Consider the following 18,414-nt stretch of genomic DNA (forward strand, 5'->3'; position numbering starts at 1 on the left):
AGAGTCATAGGGAGACTGGCATTGTATAATATTTAATTTCACAAAGTGCAGATGTACTCTCACAATTACAGAAAATAGCATTACACCATATATCAATATGTATTATTATTATATAGAAGTTTAAAGGAGCTATATAGGAAAAAAAGCCAAGTGAAAAAATACTTTTGGAGGAAGTTGTTAAAACTCTTCCATTTTTGCAAGGCTAAAGATTTTCATGGGTGGCAATTGTGGAAATATGTTTATATGACTCTTTATTCAAGTCATATAAACATATTTCCACAATTGCCACCCATGAAAAACACAGAAAAAAAAACAGAAAACCTGCAGGAGAAATGAAAATCAATTGTGGATTGAAGCTGAAGCTGCACACAAATATAAAATATGCTGGGAACCAGAGTAGGTGCTACCGGGTTTATTATCCTGAAGGACAAACGGGAAATGTTTGTGTTTTCCTTAGGAAGCAAAGCCAGACCCACATACGGGGCAGACTCTCCAGACACTCACTTTGGGAAAATGAGATAGGGCTCAGGGTACACAGATCCAGCTCATTTAATGAACTAAATTACTGTTTCATATCAAAACCACCAGTCACAGCAAGAAAAGTATAAGGAAACCAGGTGGGTTTTGCTATTTTTGACACTGAAAATTCTCCCGCATTAGTGTAGCAGGCATAAAAACTTGTCATTTTTTATGATACTGTAAAACTGCACTAGAATCAGAGGACAAATGCTTGCCTCGCTGTAATTCCTTACTTTAAGGCTGAGTGGGAGGAAATCAGACCTTCTGAAGGTAAAACCGAGATTAAGGATAGGATTTTTGTTTCTAGAAGTTAAGTTGCACATGAAGCAAACGAGCGTTGACAGACAGAGCCAGAGGAAAATATAGGTCAGCCGTCTGCTGGCATGCCAGAGAATGGGATCTTCCACAGCCGATGCTGCGGGGACAGCAGCACAGGACTGGGCTCAGGAATGAACTCCTGGCAGCTCAAATGTGCGAGAGGAACAGATTTTATGAGCACCTCAAAAAACTTCAGTGACTTTCCTGACAATTAGAAATCTATATTGCAAAAGAAGTGATTTAAGCGGGAGCTATATATAGCTAATACATAATTACTGATATTCTTGAAGACTAATTTCTGATACTGAAAGGTGGAGGTTACACACGCAACTCACCATCCAGCAATTGGATGTGAGCTAATTCAGTGATAACAATGAGCAATGTTGGGTTCAAGCTCAGCTTCTAACGCAGGAGCCAAACACTTTTGAAAATGCTTCATACCCATCCACATACACTCACACACAGAATCACAGAATGTCAGGGATTGGAAGGGACCTCGAAAGCTCATACAGTCCAGTCGCCCACTGGAGCAGGAACACCCAGATGAGGTTACACAGGAAGGTGTCCAGGCGGGTTTGAATGTCTGCAGAGAAGGAGACTCCACAACCTCCCTGGGCAGCCTGTTTCAGTGTCTGTCACCCTCACTGAGAAGAAGTTTCTTCTCAAATTTAAGTGGAACCTCTTGTGTTCCAGTTTGAACCCATTGCCCCTTGTCCCACCATTGGTTGTCACTGAGAAGAGCCTGGCTCCATCCTCCTGACACTCACCCTTTATATATCTGTAAACATGAATGAGGTCACCCCTCAGTCTCCTCTTCTCCAAGCTATGTATGTGTAAAAGACGTATTTATGCAAAAGAAGAGAACAACCGAGTATTGCACCGAAACGAAGCATGAAAATAAAATCTTTTCTAGCCAGACACACTCAAGAGAATAACTACTATTTTAACAACTCACAGTCAGAGAGGGAACAAAGAGAAATGAAAGAGGTTGCAAATACTTTGTGTCAGCAGGTAAGGAGAGGAGTATAACTCGAAGGAAAACAGGAGAAATACTGCAGCGTTATACATTGCTTATTCAGAAACTTTATTGTACGCAAAATGATTGCTCTGAGAGCAGTCACCTACCTAAATAAGAATTGACTTTGTTTCACTAGAGAGTCCTGTGATAAGCCACGCTCCCTTGCTCTTCCTTAGGCAGAGTTTCTCTGATACAATCTAAAGGAATTTTTGGATGGTGGAAACTTTAGCTTAGTAAATGTGAACCAAAAATTGCCTTCAGAAATGGCTACTGAATGTGGGCAAGTCCAACTTTACTCTGCAAACCTCTGTGTTGGTTTTCCTTTCATTGTTTGGGGGGGAATTTAAAGTGTGAAAAGCCCTGGAAACATCTCACCAAAAAGCTTTTCCAGAACAGACCTTTCGTAACATTCCAAATTAGGAAAGAAGAAAGATATCACACATACATACACACATGCCATCCTGTAGCCCAAGCCCAGCTTTGCCTTGCAAAGAGACTGTGGCTTCTACAATTAACAGCAGTCTCTGAGACCATCCAATCTTCTACATTCTAATAGTGAGTTTTTAAAGCCTATAATTTTCTAAGATTTTCACTTTTGAAAAGAAATTTAATGCATTTTTAGCTGACCAAAAAAATGTGTTGTGTCTTAAGCACAAGTAGGACTAAACCAGTCACCTTCTATGGAAAGGTTACCAGAAATTCATACATCTTCACACCCGCTTCTCAGAAATCTGATGTGTAAATGTTCCACTGTCCTCCGTTTCCCTCTCGTTAAACTTTCGTATGCAATTTCAGGAAAAGTAATTGTAATGTGCAAGGTGTCCGCATTTCTCATATTCTAGAGTGAACATTGGAAAATGTCATTAAGAATAAAATATTCATTTTAAAGAGAGCAGTAAGTTTAAATTCCAAATATATTACATGTTTTTTCTGCTATGCCTGCTTTTAGAAATGCTCCCAACCCTTTAGAAATGTTTGCTGAAATGCATACAGTATATATAAAGGGAATAAACTACTTGCTATGATATTTGTCCTTTAGCAGGACCGAGTAAGAGAGAGGGGGGGAGGAAAGAGAAGGAGGGAAAATCTTGACAAGAATATATATTAGAGCAATCAATAAAAAGATAATCCTTTGAATTCGTGAGTCTTTAAAATAAGATGCATTTTCTTGTAGTGATCCTGAAAAACCTATAAAAGAATATTCAAGCAATAAACACCCCATAACTCATATTTAACCTTTCATCATGTAGAACTACATATTAAATAGCTTAGCAACGGCATGCTGTGTAAGTGCATTCAAATAAGAGCAGAAATAGAAAAATGTAAATGCTACACCTCTTTTAACATGCATTGCACTGCCAAGAACATCTGCCAGCTGACCCCATAATCCAATCTGCTGCTCAGAAGCAATCATATCCTTAGATAAGAGCTGCACAGCTTCTCCATGCAATGCCCAATTTCTTTAAAAGATGGAGCAAAATGTAGTTAGCCAACTCTTCAACAATTTCCAAACACTTAGAGGTACAAGAAGAACGTAATTCAACACATTACATGGATCTGCATTAAAATACTGTCATCTCTTCCCCCAAATACTGTAATTCATCTTTTAATTTCACAGGACAATAACGCAGAGGAAATTTAAGACTGTATCAAATCAAGTGATTATATCAAAATACCAAGTGCTTACAGCACATGTAAACTGTTTTTCACTTCTATTAGAAAATAACAACCTGGAATAAAATCCAGAAGGGTTCAACCTAGTCCTTCGACTACAATGAGAAGAAGAAATACATAAAAGTTGATTTAATTCTCCTGAGTGTACTTCTCGTGTCTACTGCAAAAGGAGTGGACTCCTTGAGAAGCTCTACAGGCCTGGGGGGATGAAGACATCCAAAAGAATGGCTTCGAGATACTCCAGAAGAGCCAAAACCTCTGTGGAATTAAGAGCATAAAACCCAGAGACTATCATGGAATAACAGGATGTGTCATTATCTCTGTATAAAATCAAACTTCTGCTAAAAGGTTCTGTCCTAAATACAGAAGCAAGCTGCACTGTGCTGATTGAACTGACTCTAGGACGAAAGTCTTTTATGAAACAGTTTATGTGACTCAAATAATTACTCATATTCATCAAATAAATTGTTCTGATCATGAAAATTGCCCGTCTCTCCAAGGCAGTAGCTTTGCTAAAGTACCTGTATTGGCAGGGCCCCGCACATGGTGGGAATGGTAAGAGAGAATTGCTGAAATAGTGTTGCAAATAACATTCTCTGTAGCTAAATTTATGTCAAATAACTGAAAAGTATTGGAAAAAAAGACATAGGGGGTCTGCCAAAAAGCCTAGAAAACACCCTTCACAAGATGAGGTTGAAAAGATTATTTCGCTTAACGAGAAAAAGACCCAGACTGACTGAGGGCTTTAATTATAAGACACTGGAAAATGGAGGGTTCTCCATAGTAATTGATTAAGCAATAACAAGACACAAGCTCAGAAGCAATAATTAAAGAATAATAAAAGAAAATACTGGAGGATATAATAAAGGAAATCCACTGGCACCTAGAGGAGTTTTATTATTGCTTCTGCGTTATCTAATGTCTTTATCAACTGCATAAAACACAATATAACACAGTAGTCAGTGAAAGATAGAGCAAATCTCAGCACCGAGGTGATCTGGCTTCCTCATGTCTGATACCAAAGAAAAGCAAGTATTTTACTTCAGGTATTTAACCTAAATTATACAAAAATAATGAGCACATCAAATACTTACATACAAAGAATCTATAGGGCTTTTCTCTAGGATTTAAACACTGCGCAGACCAGAGGAAATAGAAGACGATTTGCCTTGCAGTGGATTCATGGTATGTGCCCAGCTCAGCTAAACCACAGCACGAGCAGCTAATTGAGTTTACCATCTGGGTGGGTGACTTGTGCAGGCTGCAAGGTGCCGAAGGACCTCGGTGGGTATAAATCTTTGCTGGAGGCCCAAGTCCAGTGGGTGTAAAGCAAAACCCTTTCCAAACTGTGCTAAAGGCTGAGAAGTGCTTGGGAGGCAATGAATACACACAAGCACAACATGTGTATATGAGTGCATATCTAACTGTGCATATATATATACATATAAATATATTTTACTGATTAGCACGACAATTTCTTTTTATCCTAAAAGGTCTGAAATATATAGGATCTGATCCAATCTTATAAATCTAAACTGGAAAAAGGCAATTCATTTGTGCGCCAAAACACCTAGAAATAGATTCTGTTTCTATCTTAAAAAAAAACCAAAACGGGGAAAGAAATAAAAATAAACAAAAACCAACCAGACCAAAAAAAAAAATACCCCAAAAAACAAAAAGTCCCAAACCTAAAGGAACAGACCTTAATCCCATTCTGAGGTGTCACTACTAGAGCCCACAATAGAAAGCCCTCTGATGAATTCAATGGGTTTTAGATCAAGATGTGTGGTTCCCGGTGAAGACGTAAAAAGCACCAACCACATTTCTATTAATCCCAGCCATGGCACTTTGCAAGCACCGATAAACGGTACAAAGACGTGATTTCCAAGTTTAAACAACTTCTTTCCTTTAATATCTTCTGAAAGGCTTTTGAAATTAGCAAAGCTAATGTGGGTGGGAATAGGCAACACTTTATAGCAATAACTTTACTTTTAATGGAAGTAGTCTGCTGTGTCTATGGGTAACAAGCCGCAGTATCTTTTCATTACAAAGGAACTTATTGTAACCATACGACTTATGATGGGATTACATTTTGCCTCCTCGGTGATCTGTCTGATCTATTAAGAAAAGCACTGAGGTATGGACAACATGCACTTTATTGCAGTTTTACACTTCCATAGCTCCTGCTGCTTCTGTTAGGCTACTGCCTATGAATTTAAAATAGTAATAAGGAAAAAGGAAAAAAAAGTATTTACCAAGTTTCCCACAGTAAAAAAAAAATAACCAACAACACAAACCCAAAAAAAACCTGTGAAGAAAATGAAGCAATGTCATAATCAGGTGTTAGAACGATGCTGCACCCCAGGACATGACTGCTGCAGCAGTGGTTGCACAGAAAAACAAAGGGATGCACCAGCTCTAGCACCTACAAGCCACTACACAAGCAAATATTTGTATGAATACTATTAAAGACCTGCTACGCATACTATGCAACATATTTTTATATATATATTCATAAAATATATATATATATTAAGCCCTTCAGCATGACTGCTTCTGTCCTATTAATTTTCATAATTGAATCTGAAATAAAGGACAGGCAAAACGTAATAGTACTTTATCAGCGTTAATTAGTGCTGAGAATTAATCAGCAAATGTAGGAAATCACTATTAGTTTTGCAGAAATGCATACAGCAGTAAAGAGCATTTATATACATGCTGATCTTTTTTAGAGAGCAGCAATATAGAGATTACTTTCCTCTGATGGGATACTTCAATATTGAATATACAGAGATTAATATTCAAGGGAACTTGTGTTGTGTTCAAGGGAAATGTTGCTAAAAATAGCAATATATATTTAATGAATGTTTTTGCAGCAACCATAGTCTCAGAGAATTAAAGACTTTTAAAACATCCATGACATCTGAGCTCACTCATGCTTATACACTATCCAGGTGGGATTATTTATCTAAGGCTCCCTGTGCTCTGGGAGATAAACATTTCTTTATATTAGAAATACGGTGTTTCAGGTCGCTGTTACATGAGCATCTCCCCCTCTATCCTCAAGGAATTCAAGGATTGCCTACAAAATCTGACACGAAGCATGGTCCCAGAGATAACTCCTATTTTTAATTTCTTCACCAGAACATTAGCTTTTCATCACAATCAAAAATACAGTAAGCACAGAGAAATTTCTGTTGGCTATTTAACGCTGCTCACCTGGTTCCTGAGATCCAGCTTGGGGCAGGGACGACCTCCATTGTAAGGCTTCTCCTTAAGCCACTTGGATCGGACTTTCACCCCCGGTCCACAAGAAGAGCTGCAAGGGGACCAACTGGACCAATCGCTTAATTCGCAATCAAACGGGCAAGGGACCGTGCAAGATTCTTCAATGTAACCTAAACCAAAAATTTAAGAAAGGTTTTAATCACCGCGCCTAATCAGTTCCGATCCTCTGATGTCTCACTGCAATCTGTGTAATCAACACAAAATGAGAACTTCTTAAAGAGAAGATATTTGGCAGACTGACAATGCTCTCCCAACGTGAGATTATGATACTATGTGTAAAGAACAGGAGTGAGTAAAGATAATTTCTACTTGGTTTAGTCCAATGACCACTTGGAAGGCTGTGACTAATCTGACTGATGTAAAGGACACACATGGACAAAACTATTTGTAGTGAAGCTGCTGGTCACCAAGAGGTGGTGACTATCTTCCCTATGAGAATCTGGCCATAATATTTTCTGGAGAACTAAATGTAAAGCTCAATTTTGCACTTCTTTAGCATTATGCCAGCCATCCCCAGAGCTGGCATGGGCAGGGAGCTGTGGGTTCCTTCCCAGCAGCCAGAACCCGAGGATGGTGGAGGCACCAGAGCTCGCACAAGGGACCTGTGGGCAGCCAGGGTGGGATTTACCAACTGGAGCAGTGTGGGACTTGCTTTTGGGAGAATCAGGTAAAACCTGCTTCCCCCTTCTGTCTGGTTGTTCTCTTTATACATCGTTCCAAATATTTTGCCTATTCTGGGTTTCATAAAGAGCATTTTGAAGCTTTGCTTTAACTTGGCTTGACATAAAAGTCCTCCCAAGATCATCACCTCTTAACATCAGAATACTAGACAAGTACAGGATCAACGTATTGCTGAATTAAAAGCCAAGAGGGTTTTCTCAGGGAAAAAACAACATTTCTACATACAGGCACAACCTCATAGCCAGTTTAGGAACTGGCATGTGGGAAGAGAGACTTTGCAGAGCCCAGCACTGGCTGTGGAGCTCCTGGGGTGCAGAAAGGCAGTGGAGAATGGCCAAAACCTCGGGGTCTCCAGGGCATTACTGGCACCGATCTCGGGCTGGCAGTGTGGAATAGCTCCTGCACCTTCCTGCTTACCCTGCTGCATTCATTCTCCTCCACTTCCTATTACCTGCTTGTCATGTTTGTATGTCCTATTTTAATTTAAACAAAAAAGAGATTTCGTATTAGACCATGAAAGTCAGTGGCTGCTAAGATCAGCCTTTATTCCCGGCAGCTTTGGCCCTCTGACAGCACTAGTAATGATGGTCATGGAAATAACTGAATTTCATCCCTACCGTATTTCTGATGTTTCTCATTTTTATGCCCTTTCCTTCTGTTTGGTTTTCATTGCACTACAATTCCTCTGTATTCCTTATGTACAGAATACCAAATTAGCTCATTTGATTGCACTTTTAAGAAGGGCTTACCCACTTTCTGTAAAGGTGACAGTCACTGCAGCAGAGGGGAAAAAGACCTCCAAAAAACTAGAAGCAGCTTCCCTGCAAAACCCCCAGACAACGGCCCCCAACAACCAGGAAACACCGAGGCTGAGGCACAGAGAATATTCTGCTCTGGGGCTGGATTTACTGGCTCGGTGGTGTCTGAACCTGCTGCTGACTCCAAACCAGGACCGTGTTACATCCTGAGCATTGAACCACAGCAGCAATACGCTGCCTCCCTCCCGGCCTTCATGCTGAAGTCAATATCAAGACAAGTGTCAGAATTATTTAGGAATCCCCCACTGGAAAATATCCACCTCCTAGGAGTACAAGAAATACTGATGATGTTGTTGTAAACAGTGCCTTAAAAAAACGCTAGAAAAGCCAGCAGTTCTCTCCTTCATCTCAGTGATCACCTATTTCTTCTTCTTCCTTCGTGATGCTGCTGTTCCCTCTTCCTCACAGCGGCCACCCCGAAGCCTGACAGCTGTGATCATTTCTCCCCAGCACCTCCTGCTGTAACTCTTCCCTACAGCCGCAGCCTGTCCCTATACATTGTGCTCTCCTCACTCTGCTACCTCTCATCTCTTATCTTACATTGCGTTGCCTTTTTATTTGCAGTTCCAGGGCCACTGGAATTATGTATCTTAAGTATTTCCTACCCAATCCATTACAGCGGTGTCCACATGTTTGAGATATTTCAACTTTGCATGTTTTGAATTCTCATCTGAGATTACACCCATGCACATGCTAATACAAATATTTTCAAAATAGCCTTGCTTTCCCACCCCCCCCAAATGAAACTCTCAAGCATCCCACTAATATTCTATTCCACCTGCTTAGGTTGCCACTCAAGCAATTCATAACACATTATGATAAGTAGAAGAAATTTTCTCGGGATAGATTTATGAGAAGCATTTCTCAGGCAGTTCTCCAAAGAGTTCTGTTCCACTACCATATGAAATATCATTTTTCCTTGGGCTGCGTGACAGCCTAGGTAATTAACTCTCAACAGAAACAAAGAAAGTGCTGTGTTTCAAAGTAGGATTAGACAGAGGGGTTATCAACGTATCAGTGAAGGCAAAACGGGCTATGCCTTTTGGCAGTTCAAGAACTACCTCTATAAGAAATATAAGACAAAAAAAGAAATATAAGGCAAAAAAATAAAAGGAATATAAGGAAGAGGAGGGAAAAGTTATAACAAACAAAACTAAATAAATCTATTATATTCAATCCTCAGGAAGTGCTGTGGGGATCCTCAGTGAACCACAGGATTTCTAAAGGCATCCCGGTGCCAAGAGGTGAGCTCATGACCTTCTGAGTTTCCTCACCCAGATTTCTAAACTACATTAAGTAGAAACAAATAATGGCCAGCTAATAGAGCATTAAATTATCATACTGCCCAGAGGAAGCCGATTCTCCATACTGAACAACGCTACAGAAGCAAAATGGGAACATAACTTTCTCTCAAGCTCTCCTCACAGCCTGTCATTATGTCTTCTATCAATCACTGGAGGTTAATCCTGTGCCAAGACACCCACGGATCACAGATTTCATTCAACAAAAGATTTCCTCCAAAAATCTTAATGTGATGTATCCCCTTTGCTCAGAGAATGCTTTTATGGCTATCTTTTTATGAGAAACTAGTAAATAATGTTGTGTTCAGCTCATCAACTGCCTATGAGAATAGGGTATTTGTTTTTCCGTCTTGCCATTGTCAGGGGGTTGAAAATACTTCAGTTTGGACACCCACAATAATCCTAAGTATTGGCATTCCTATGAAATTGATAGCATTGGCATGGTGCATAATACCAAACAAACAAAAAAAGAGGGAGATATGCTATTAAAATCAGCTACTAATAACGAATTCTACACTCAGTCTATTATCCAGAGAAATACATCTTACCATTAAAAAAAATGAATAAAGGAAACGACATAAACACATTTCCGAGTTATTGTCGCTCAGCTTAGGGACACTAACTCAAGTTTGAGTTTACACAGCTGGTTTTATGAGTGTCATCCTTAAATGTATCACTCAACCATCACATTCCCCATTTTTCCTTTCATCTGCAAAGCCTAGTACCAAAAATTCCTGGAGGTTCCTCAATGCTGAGTTTCCTTCTCCTCAGCCCTGCTCGGTCTGCTTTCCATATGTTCTTATAATAATTCTTGAAGCTTCTTTAACCTATCTTTTTTTTTTTTTAATTCCTCAAAAATCTTCAATACCACTAAACTAAAGCAGATTTAATTTAGAAACAACAGATGAGAGCCTCTGTCCTACCTGAACCAATAGCAGGCTCCTGTGTGCCACAGATTTCGCAGGAGGTAGCGACTGAAACACTGGTGCATGGGATATTTAAATAGGCACTTTGAAACATACTGCTGGGAATAGTTCTGAATTGGCAGGAAAAATTCAGCTGGATGATCAAATAAGCCTTTTCTATGTTAAATTGCTATTGTTTTACTACTGAGACACTGCCAACGTAATGGGATGAACAAATGCATTTACCTAGGCTGCACAGCTCATTTTACTATTATTTATTCATTAAGAACAATGTGCTTGTCGCTCTACAAGCCACAAATGGAGTCTCTTCTCTAAAGTGTCTGTAATATACAAAGCACCCACAATTTTATGGTTGGACTCAACAATCCTAAAGTTCTTTCCCAACCTAAATGATCTACGATTACATGGGATGCACTGGGAAGCCCAAGAGACGAAGAAATAGCAGGTAGATGAATAAAGTGAGGATGATGGTCTGGTGAGTGTTGGAGGTGAGGGCTCGAATACATGGTGTGGAAACTGTTATTCTTGTCTCATTTTTGCGGTGCGACTCGAAAGAGCCAAGGCAGTAGGAGGCAGCAGGATGATGGGCCGGTGGTGTCAGTAGCACAGAAGCACCAAGAGGCTGTGGATGGTACCGCGGTGTCACGGGGAGTTTTGCAGTAGCCCAATTTCTTTCCCACCCACACAAGATTCTGTACGTACCACACCAGGGACAGCCAGCGAGGGGCTGGAACGTCCTTCCGTGTCCCTCTCTATATTCACAAAATGATTGTGGAGGGAGAAGCAAGCGATTAGGAGGTTTACAAGCTAACATAAGACAATGGCATCCACCTGATTGTTGCACTTCCAAATGATAAATTTGCTGCGGGTGTAAGGTCTGTACACAGCGTTAAACAAAAGTGCCAAGAGAATTCCAAAAGGCTGACTTAAAAGCGATTTGAAAATAAACATTTCTCCAGCAGCTCTGGAAACAGATGCACTTCTAATTGAATTGGCTTTGAACTCATTTGTATCCTCTCTAACACATTTCATCATTTCAATTAACAAACTTCTAGCCATTCTACCCTTGTTAGTAAACCTTGAGGTGCTTCATAAAACTCAAGGTCATTCCTATGACAGGGACAATTCTGTGCATCACCACAACTGCCACTGGTAATAAGACCACTAATTTCCCTTGGAGTCTATAGGATAAAAGAGATCGCCCTTTAACAAACAAGGCAGCAGCAGAGTGGACAGCAATACAGAAGAAATGTTTCTAATTACACAGACCAAAGGTAGGGGGATAAAATGGATTCATTTTGCAATTAATATTTACATTCATTTGGTTACAGACTGTGAAATATGGAGAATAAACCAGTAAATCCATGTGGTGCGAAAAGTCTAATAGCGAAAGGCTTTATAAAGGAAACCTGGTGGATCATGGCACTCGGTGGGACAGATTCTGCTCAGCTGAAAGCTTTGGGATCTCCCACAAAACAAACCTCATGTTTTAACTCGGGTTAAAACCCAGTATTGAGCACAGACTGCAGTGGAGAAACCAGCTCCACCAGCTGATCACAGCTCCATGGTTGGGCTTTCCCAGCGTGTGGCGGATAAGGCTTGTGAGCTACAAGGGGAGCACATCATCCTAAGCAATCCAGGTCCAAACATTTAAATCCTGCTTCAACAGAGAACATTATTAACTGAAGGAAACAAAGCAGAATAAGTTTGGGAGTCTTAAAGTTGCTACTAACTTTAGTTGCACTGAAAAGAATATAATATTGCCATGGAACAAATGTTTAATATTTTTTCTTTTTTAATATGCAAGGATTTGAGATATTCTATGCATTATTAGTTTGCTAGCTGGGAAATTTAAGAGATAATCTAATGAATGTATTCAGTAAATGCACAACCAAAAAAACCCAGCAAAAATAACTTTCACATCAAATATTTTGCAAAGCTCAGATAATGGACCCTTAGCTAATTTATTCCCACTTGCTCTTCTCCACAAAGAGGCACATGCTCTCGTTATTTCGTATCAGACTGATTATAGATTCTAAATAGACCAGAGAGGACTTGTAAAAAACTCTGGTAAGTTTAGCTCAACATTATTGTTATTGAAATTCATTCAAAGGTTGGTTTTATTGCTCAATTTCACAGTCTCTATAAATCCTCATGAGGCAGTTGGGTTGATGCTGACTTTGCATCGTGATTCCTAATTTCCTTTGATTTTGCATTAGTTTTCTTCCTTAAAGAACTTGCAAGCTTACACTTCGAGTTACATACAAACCGCAATAGTTGATGTATTTAATCTTTTAACTAAATAAGGCAATCTCCATTAATTAGCACATTCCTTTTAACAGATTGCAGAACAAGCTGAGAACTCTCCCGGAGAAGAGAGACTCGTCTGCTGCCTTCTGAGTGCAAATAAATAGTGCAAATAAATAGGACCTCACAGTGCACATTCATCTCGCAGGGAACTTTCGATGCAGACAGGCAGAAATCCACTGCACAGATCGGTCTGGGCTCCAGAACCAGCTGTGGGAACAATTCCCCATCCTCCTGGGGCTGCTGCCCCGCAGCCGAGGGCTGAGCCGGCTGCTTGGGAGCCCTGACGTCTTATGAAAGTCCTTACTCAAATAAACACTCATCCACTGGGATGGAGAGCAGTTAGGGGAGTAGCTCAGCTGTGGTTTTCTATATACTTTGCCCATGACCCTGCCACTGGGAAAATCATCTGCTTTGTCCAAACAAACCTGAGTAGTTATTTTCTTCCTCTATCAGTGTCGTCATCTTCCATATATAAGGAAAGAAACTCATCCCACTGTACGTTTTTGAATTGTTTAGCATATACATGCACTTCAGGCTACTCAGCTCACAGTAAAAGTAGATTTTTAAAATAAACTTGAGATCTTGTTTATTTTTCATTATTATTATGAGACTTGTATAATAAAGCAAGGCTTTTTTTAAAGGGTGATCACATTTCTGCAATACATCATGAAGACAAAATTAAATTGTCCACAGACCGTCAAATTCCCCTATTTCTCCAACATCTGACTCCTCTCAGAGGCCCAATTGCACAGTATCTCTGAAAATAGATGTATATTGCAGAGTGCTCTGAAGATCAATATAGACTTGGGCTATTTGGACCAGGCGGGAAGCATCTTCCAGAGCCAAGGGTCCATCACTGGGAGAAATGTTGCCGGAAAATGTCATCAAAAATATCTGCCCCCATTAGTAAATCATATATAGCCTGAAGGTCAATGGCTTCGGGCTCTGCTGGAGCACACTAAGAAACTCAATTTCAGAGTGTGGGGCCCTCTGCGGAGAGCATCTTCCTGCCAGTTTCCAACCACAACATCAGGCACTGTCAACACAATATGTCACCTCATTTCAGCTGCCAAGCTGCCACCCCAAGACACAGACAAGCCTCATTTAGACAACTTCCCTCAGACAGCAACATGATGGTTTCCATTTTACAAAATGGGAAATGCTAATGCTAGTCCCTCGACTCCTGGTAATTAGCAAGCACTGTGCATAACTAAAAGAGGGGAGACTAAGTCTAGAGGTGGGGAATAAAATTTTGCCCCTGAGGGTGGTGAGAGCCTGGCCCAGGTTGGGCAGAGAGGTGGTGAATGCTCCATCCCTGGAGACATCCCAGGCCAGACTGGACGGGGCTCTGAGCACCCTGAGCTGGTGAAGATGTCCCTGCTCATGGCAGGGGGGCACTGGGGGAGCTGGGAAGGGCCCTTCAACCAAACTGTTCTATGATTCCATGATTATAATACTGCTCTTATTTCAGACAAAATAAACCACCAGATGACTCTGCAGAAGAAAGGAACACAAAGCAATTAGATCCACGTGCAATTAATATTATCTAGAAGGTTCACAACAACATGAAAAAAACCTTACTTTCTATTTTCTTTTTTTTTTTCCTTTAAATGAACATTCATAGTACTTTAATTTACAACCACAAGAGGTATGAAAGAGTGCCAGTGCCTCTGTTCACGAGCAGGTCACACAGGTACTGAAAAGCCAGGGAGAAGCTTCTGAGCCCACAGAGACCTCCACAGCCATCACAGGAGGCGAGTGACACGGTGACCCCTCAGATCAATACGTTCACATCAATACACTGCCTTAATTCCTCCTCATCTCATCGGCACTAAATGAGAAACCTAACTACAGGCTTTAATTATACCAATGCTGCTTTAAAGATGCCACTAACCATTACCAGCATTCGGAAGATCTGTGGGCGCTTTTCCAAACACGAGGGAGCTGCTGTGAGGTCCAGCCTGCTCAGATGGGGAGTTTCACTCCCGCTATTAGAGGTCACCTTGCTACAGAAGCAGGGATACAAAGGCATGTGACCTCCTTAAATAAAGCTTTATTATAAAAAACATCTGATGGCAACGGGATTTTAAGAAAGGGAACGGTCCTGATTTTCCACAGCCTAAGTACGGGGAGAACAGTAGAACTCATTTAGATGATGGAAAACCTTGAGATGGAAATAAGACATTTTGGTGACGTCAGCAGGCCCCAGCACAGAGGACTGATGTACTGAATTCCTGATAGACTTTTGTTTCAATTTTGCAGAGTGACTTTGAGCACTCCGGTTGTGTAGTTCAATCTCCTCCGCTGGAGGACTTCAATGAATTCAGACAGAAGCAGAAAGCGATGCAATCTTGTTGAATAATACGATTTTTAATGGTCACTCCTCCATGTTACCAAATACAAATGAGATCCAAGATTTCACAGAGGGAGCCTCTGTCTGTTGTGAGGGATATTAGAGGTTTTGCAAACCAAGCTCTCAGTGATTTAATTTACACCACCCCCATTTGCAAGCTTTGGAGGACAGAAAGATTTCAAAGTATATCTCAGACCCCGGAACAGACTAAGGTAGGATAAATTCTCATTTACTCATAATATCATTATGATAATCCTCAGAGCAGACCGAGCTGAAGTTTAATTTTACACCCGCACTTCCTAATTCAGGCTCATTTCCTCAAATCATTTCCCAATTGCTGTTGCAATGTTTTTATGTTGGTCTCCCAAACTCTTTGATCAAGCAGATTACACCAGGCACCTTAAAAGAAACCCACCATGTACCCATCTCCACTTACCACGCTAACTTTGTTGCTGTGTGCAGTGCCCCAGCAGACTCACTGCTGCTCTGGCAGCCAGCTCGTTCTATTCAGACATTGGCCTATGTGCAAAAAGTGGAATTCTTCTTTTTGTAGGACTCCTGCTCCATACAAGCAGAAATACATGATGTTGCATCTGAAGACCTCCAGAATATGTCAGACATGAAATACCTTAACACTCACAAAAATCCACTAAAACACCTACTATGTCCAGTTGCCACAGGGCTCCACACCAGCAGTAAAGATATGAAATTGTCACCTTCCACTTAAAAATGATTTGTCATCTATTTATTTGCCTGCTCATCGGAGTTGTATAAAAGGCAATCAGGTTAAAAAACATTGAAAAAACTCCATGTAAGATATGAGAGGAATCCTGTGCACTTCCACCAGTGCATGTCGCTTCCCTGTACAGGTACACATGTCTCAAAGGGATCATGAAGCTTCCCATGAGCAGAAAAGTGTTGATGTCTTAACACCAGAGTACATAACTCACGAAAAGGGATAGGCTACAATGGTATTTCTTCATAATCCCCATATAACATATTAAATGGAATGACACGCTGGGAGAGCAAATGTTAATTCTAAAGCTATCTTTGTACAGTAACATTTTATTAGAGCCTTGGCTTCATAACAGGGTGTATTTGTGACAAATGCATTATTAAGGCCAAAGAGATGGGCCACATTTCAAAGTGATGCTCTCACTGTGGCCCTCTGCAGAAATCAGGGCAGTAGATCGCCCGGCGCATTAACTTGCTATCAAAGCTCTCCTAAACCTCCAATAGACTATTTCCACACCAAGTTACTACTTCTGCACTAAAAATATTCCCAACTCCCATGGAAGAGCTTTAATCAACCTGTCAAAAACAGAGAAAAATTCACTGAGCCTAATAATAGAAACGAAGAAATGGACGGAAGCCAGAGTGGGCAGAGGTGGTGGGGCAAGTGGAGAATGACAGTGATCATCAAACACAAGAAAGTCTGCTTGAGGTTAGTAAAAAAACCATTCCTTCAGGTAGTGTGGTATTGCTGCCTCTTCACAAGGGTCATTTTACAGAACGCAGCAAAAAGCAGCCAAAAAAAATCTGGGCAAAAAGACACGCTACAGAGATTTATATTTAGAGCCTAGAAGTAACAACAGACATCGTTGACTGAATGCCGCATCTACAGAGGATGCTGCTCAAATAGCTAATCCTCCAAATATTTCCTCGTAAGATGAAGGCTTGCATTCTGTAAGAAGATAAAGATCTCGAAGAATGTGTATTTCTATATACTAATGCCTCAGGGGAAATCTTACCTTACTTTAAACAAGCTTCTTAGATAGCCAGTTTGACCCATTCAGAAATAACATTTTTTGATTGGTTTTTACCTTTGATTATGTTGCCAGAAAACAACACAGAGAACAGCAATGTCTGAACAGTTGTCTTCATTTGATAATTCTTTTAACATCCAGGAAGGAAGAACTGTGGCCAAATTTTCTTACAGTGAACAGATTTAGGAAAAAAAGGAAAGGAAAAGATAGGGAATAAATCAATGTTCTTTGAGAACCGTTACGAGAGCAATATGTAAAAATCCTGTAGTCAAACAAGAAATGGAGGGCAGCTCCTTGATGGGCTCTGTTCCTGTGCTTACAGCTCCCCTGGCAGCCACAGCTGTAATTAAGTGTCACTGCGCACATCTCCGAGGAGATTTGTGGAAATGCTGGAGAGGGGTCCACAGGAGAACCCAGCCGAGGTCTCAGGGCTGAATTTAAGAGCTATTTAGCCTTGAGATAGCAGAAAAATAGTCAAGGGTAACAGTGGCTTTGAAGAGTCCTGAAGAGGGAACACGCGGGTCGAACAGCCCCATCTGCAGCCGGCAACACCTTTTGGCCACCCGTGATCAAACTCAGCCTTAATTCCCATGCCAGGGGGTGGAATGGGTGGAAGGTGAATTTTTAGCTGAAATCTTTTCCTCAGGCAGTCTTTGAAAAGCTTTGTCCTGCCAAGTTAAACAGTCATTTTTCTGCAATACAAAGGCCACAGAGAGATATACCACAGAGACACATAGGGGAAACCACAGAAACGGGAGTATTGTAATATCTAATTAAACCCAAATGCCAAAAGAAGGGTAGGATGGCCTGAACGTGGGGTGCCAAGACCATCTACTGCTCCCACACTTTTAGGGAGGAGGAGCACCCCAAGGTTGTCATATGCGGGGTCTGGAGCTGGGATGACCACAACCTCAGCAGGGTTCCCGTCTCCCTTGAGAAAGACATGGGGCTGTGAAGAATGAGGCCTCCAGATATGAGGTCCCATCCATAAGATGTTTGTAGGACACTGTCTATGGAAGCACAGACACCAATTAAAGCAAAAAGTTGTTGGATTCTGGAATGAATGGCTTGTGCTAAAAAATGAAATTTCATTATACAATTTCATTTAGACTAAGAACGAAATTAAATAGTTAGGAATAGTTTCAAAAACAGAGGTGAAATTTCTGTTCAGAAAAGTTTTAATTTGTGAAGACTTTAAAAACAGAACCAGGGATTTCTGCAACAATTTCATTCTTCCAGATATGGAAAAATATATACCGCAGAATAGATGCACTTGCACAAATGAACAGGCATTTATTCAATATAGCTTTTCCACCCTTTCCCGCCCCCCCCCCCCCCCCCCAAAATTGCTACCTTGTAGGAAAGGTAGTTTTGCTATCAGTCCAGGACAGACTTGGGTCACATTTCTTTAACCTATTGAGCTCTGTTTATGGTTTTTTCAG

The 18,414-nt window shown here is 40.7% G+C and overlaps 1 protein-coding gene across 4 annotated transcripts in view; it reads right to left on the reverse strand.

The window, feature by feature from the left end:
- The window catches only part of THSD7B (thrombospondin type 1 domain containing 7B), a 318,202-nt gene that overhangs the window by 72,525 nt on the left and 227,263 nt on the right, over positions 1-18,414 (reverse strand). For all 4 annotated transcript variants that reach the window (XM_065070332.1, XM_065070334.1, XM_065070331.1 and 1 more), the window contains one exon: positions 6,749-6,927. In XM_065070332.1, coding sequence (XP_064926404.1) covers positions 6,749-6,927 — 179 coding nt within the window. The remainder of the gene's footprint in view (positions 1-6,748; positions 6,928-18,414) is intronic.

The sequence above is a fragment of the Columba livia genome, chromosome 7 (assembly GCF_036013475.1).
Source record: "Columba livia isolate bColLiv1 breed racing homer chromosome 7, bColLiv1.pat.W.v2, whole genome shotgun sequence".
Taxonomy (NCBI): domain Eukaryota; kingdom Metazoa; phylum Chordata; class Aves; order Columbiformes; family Columbidae; genus Columba; species Columba livia.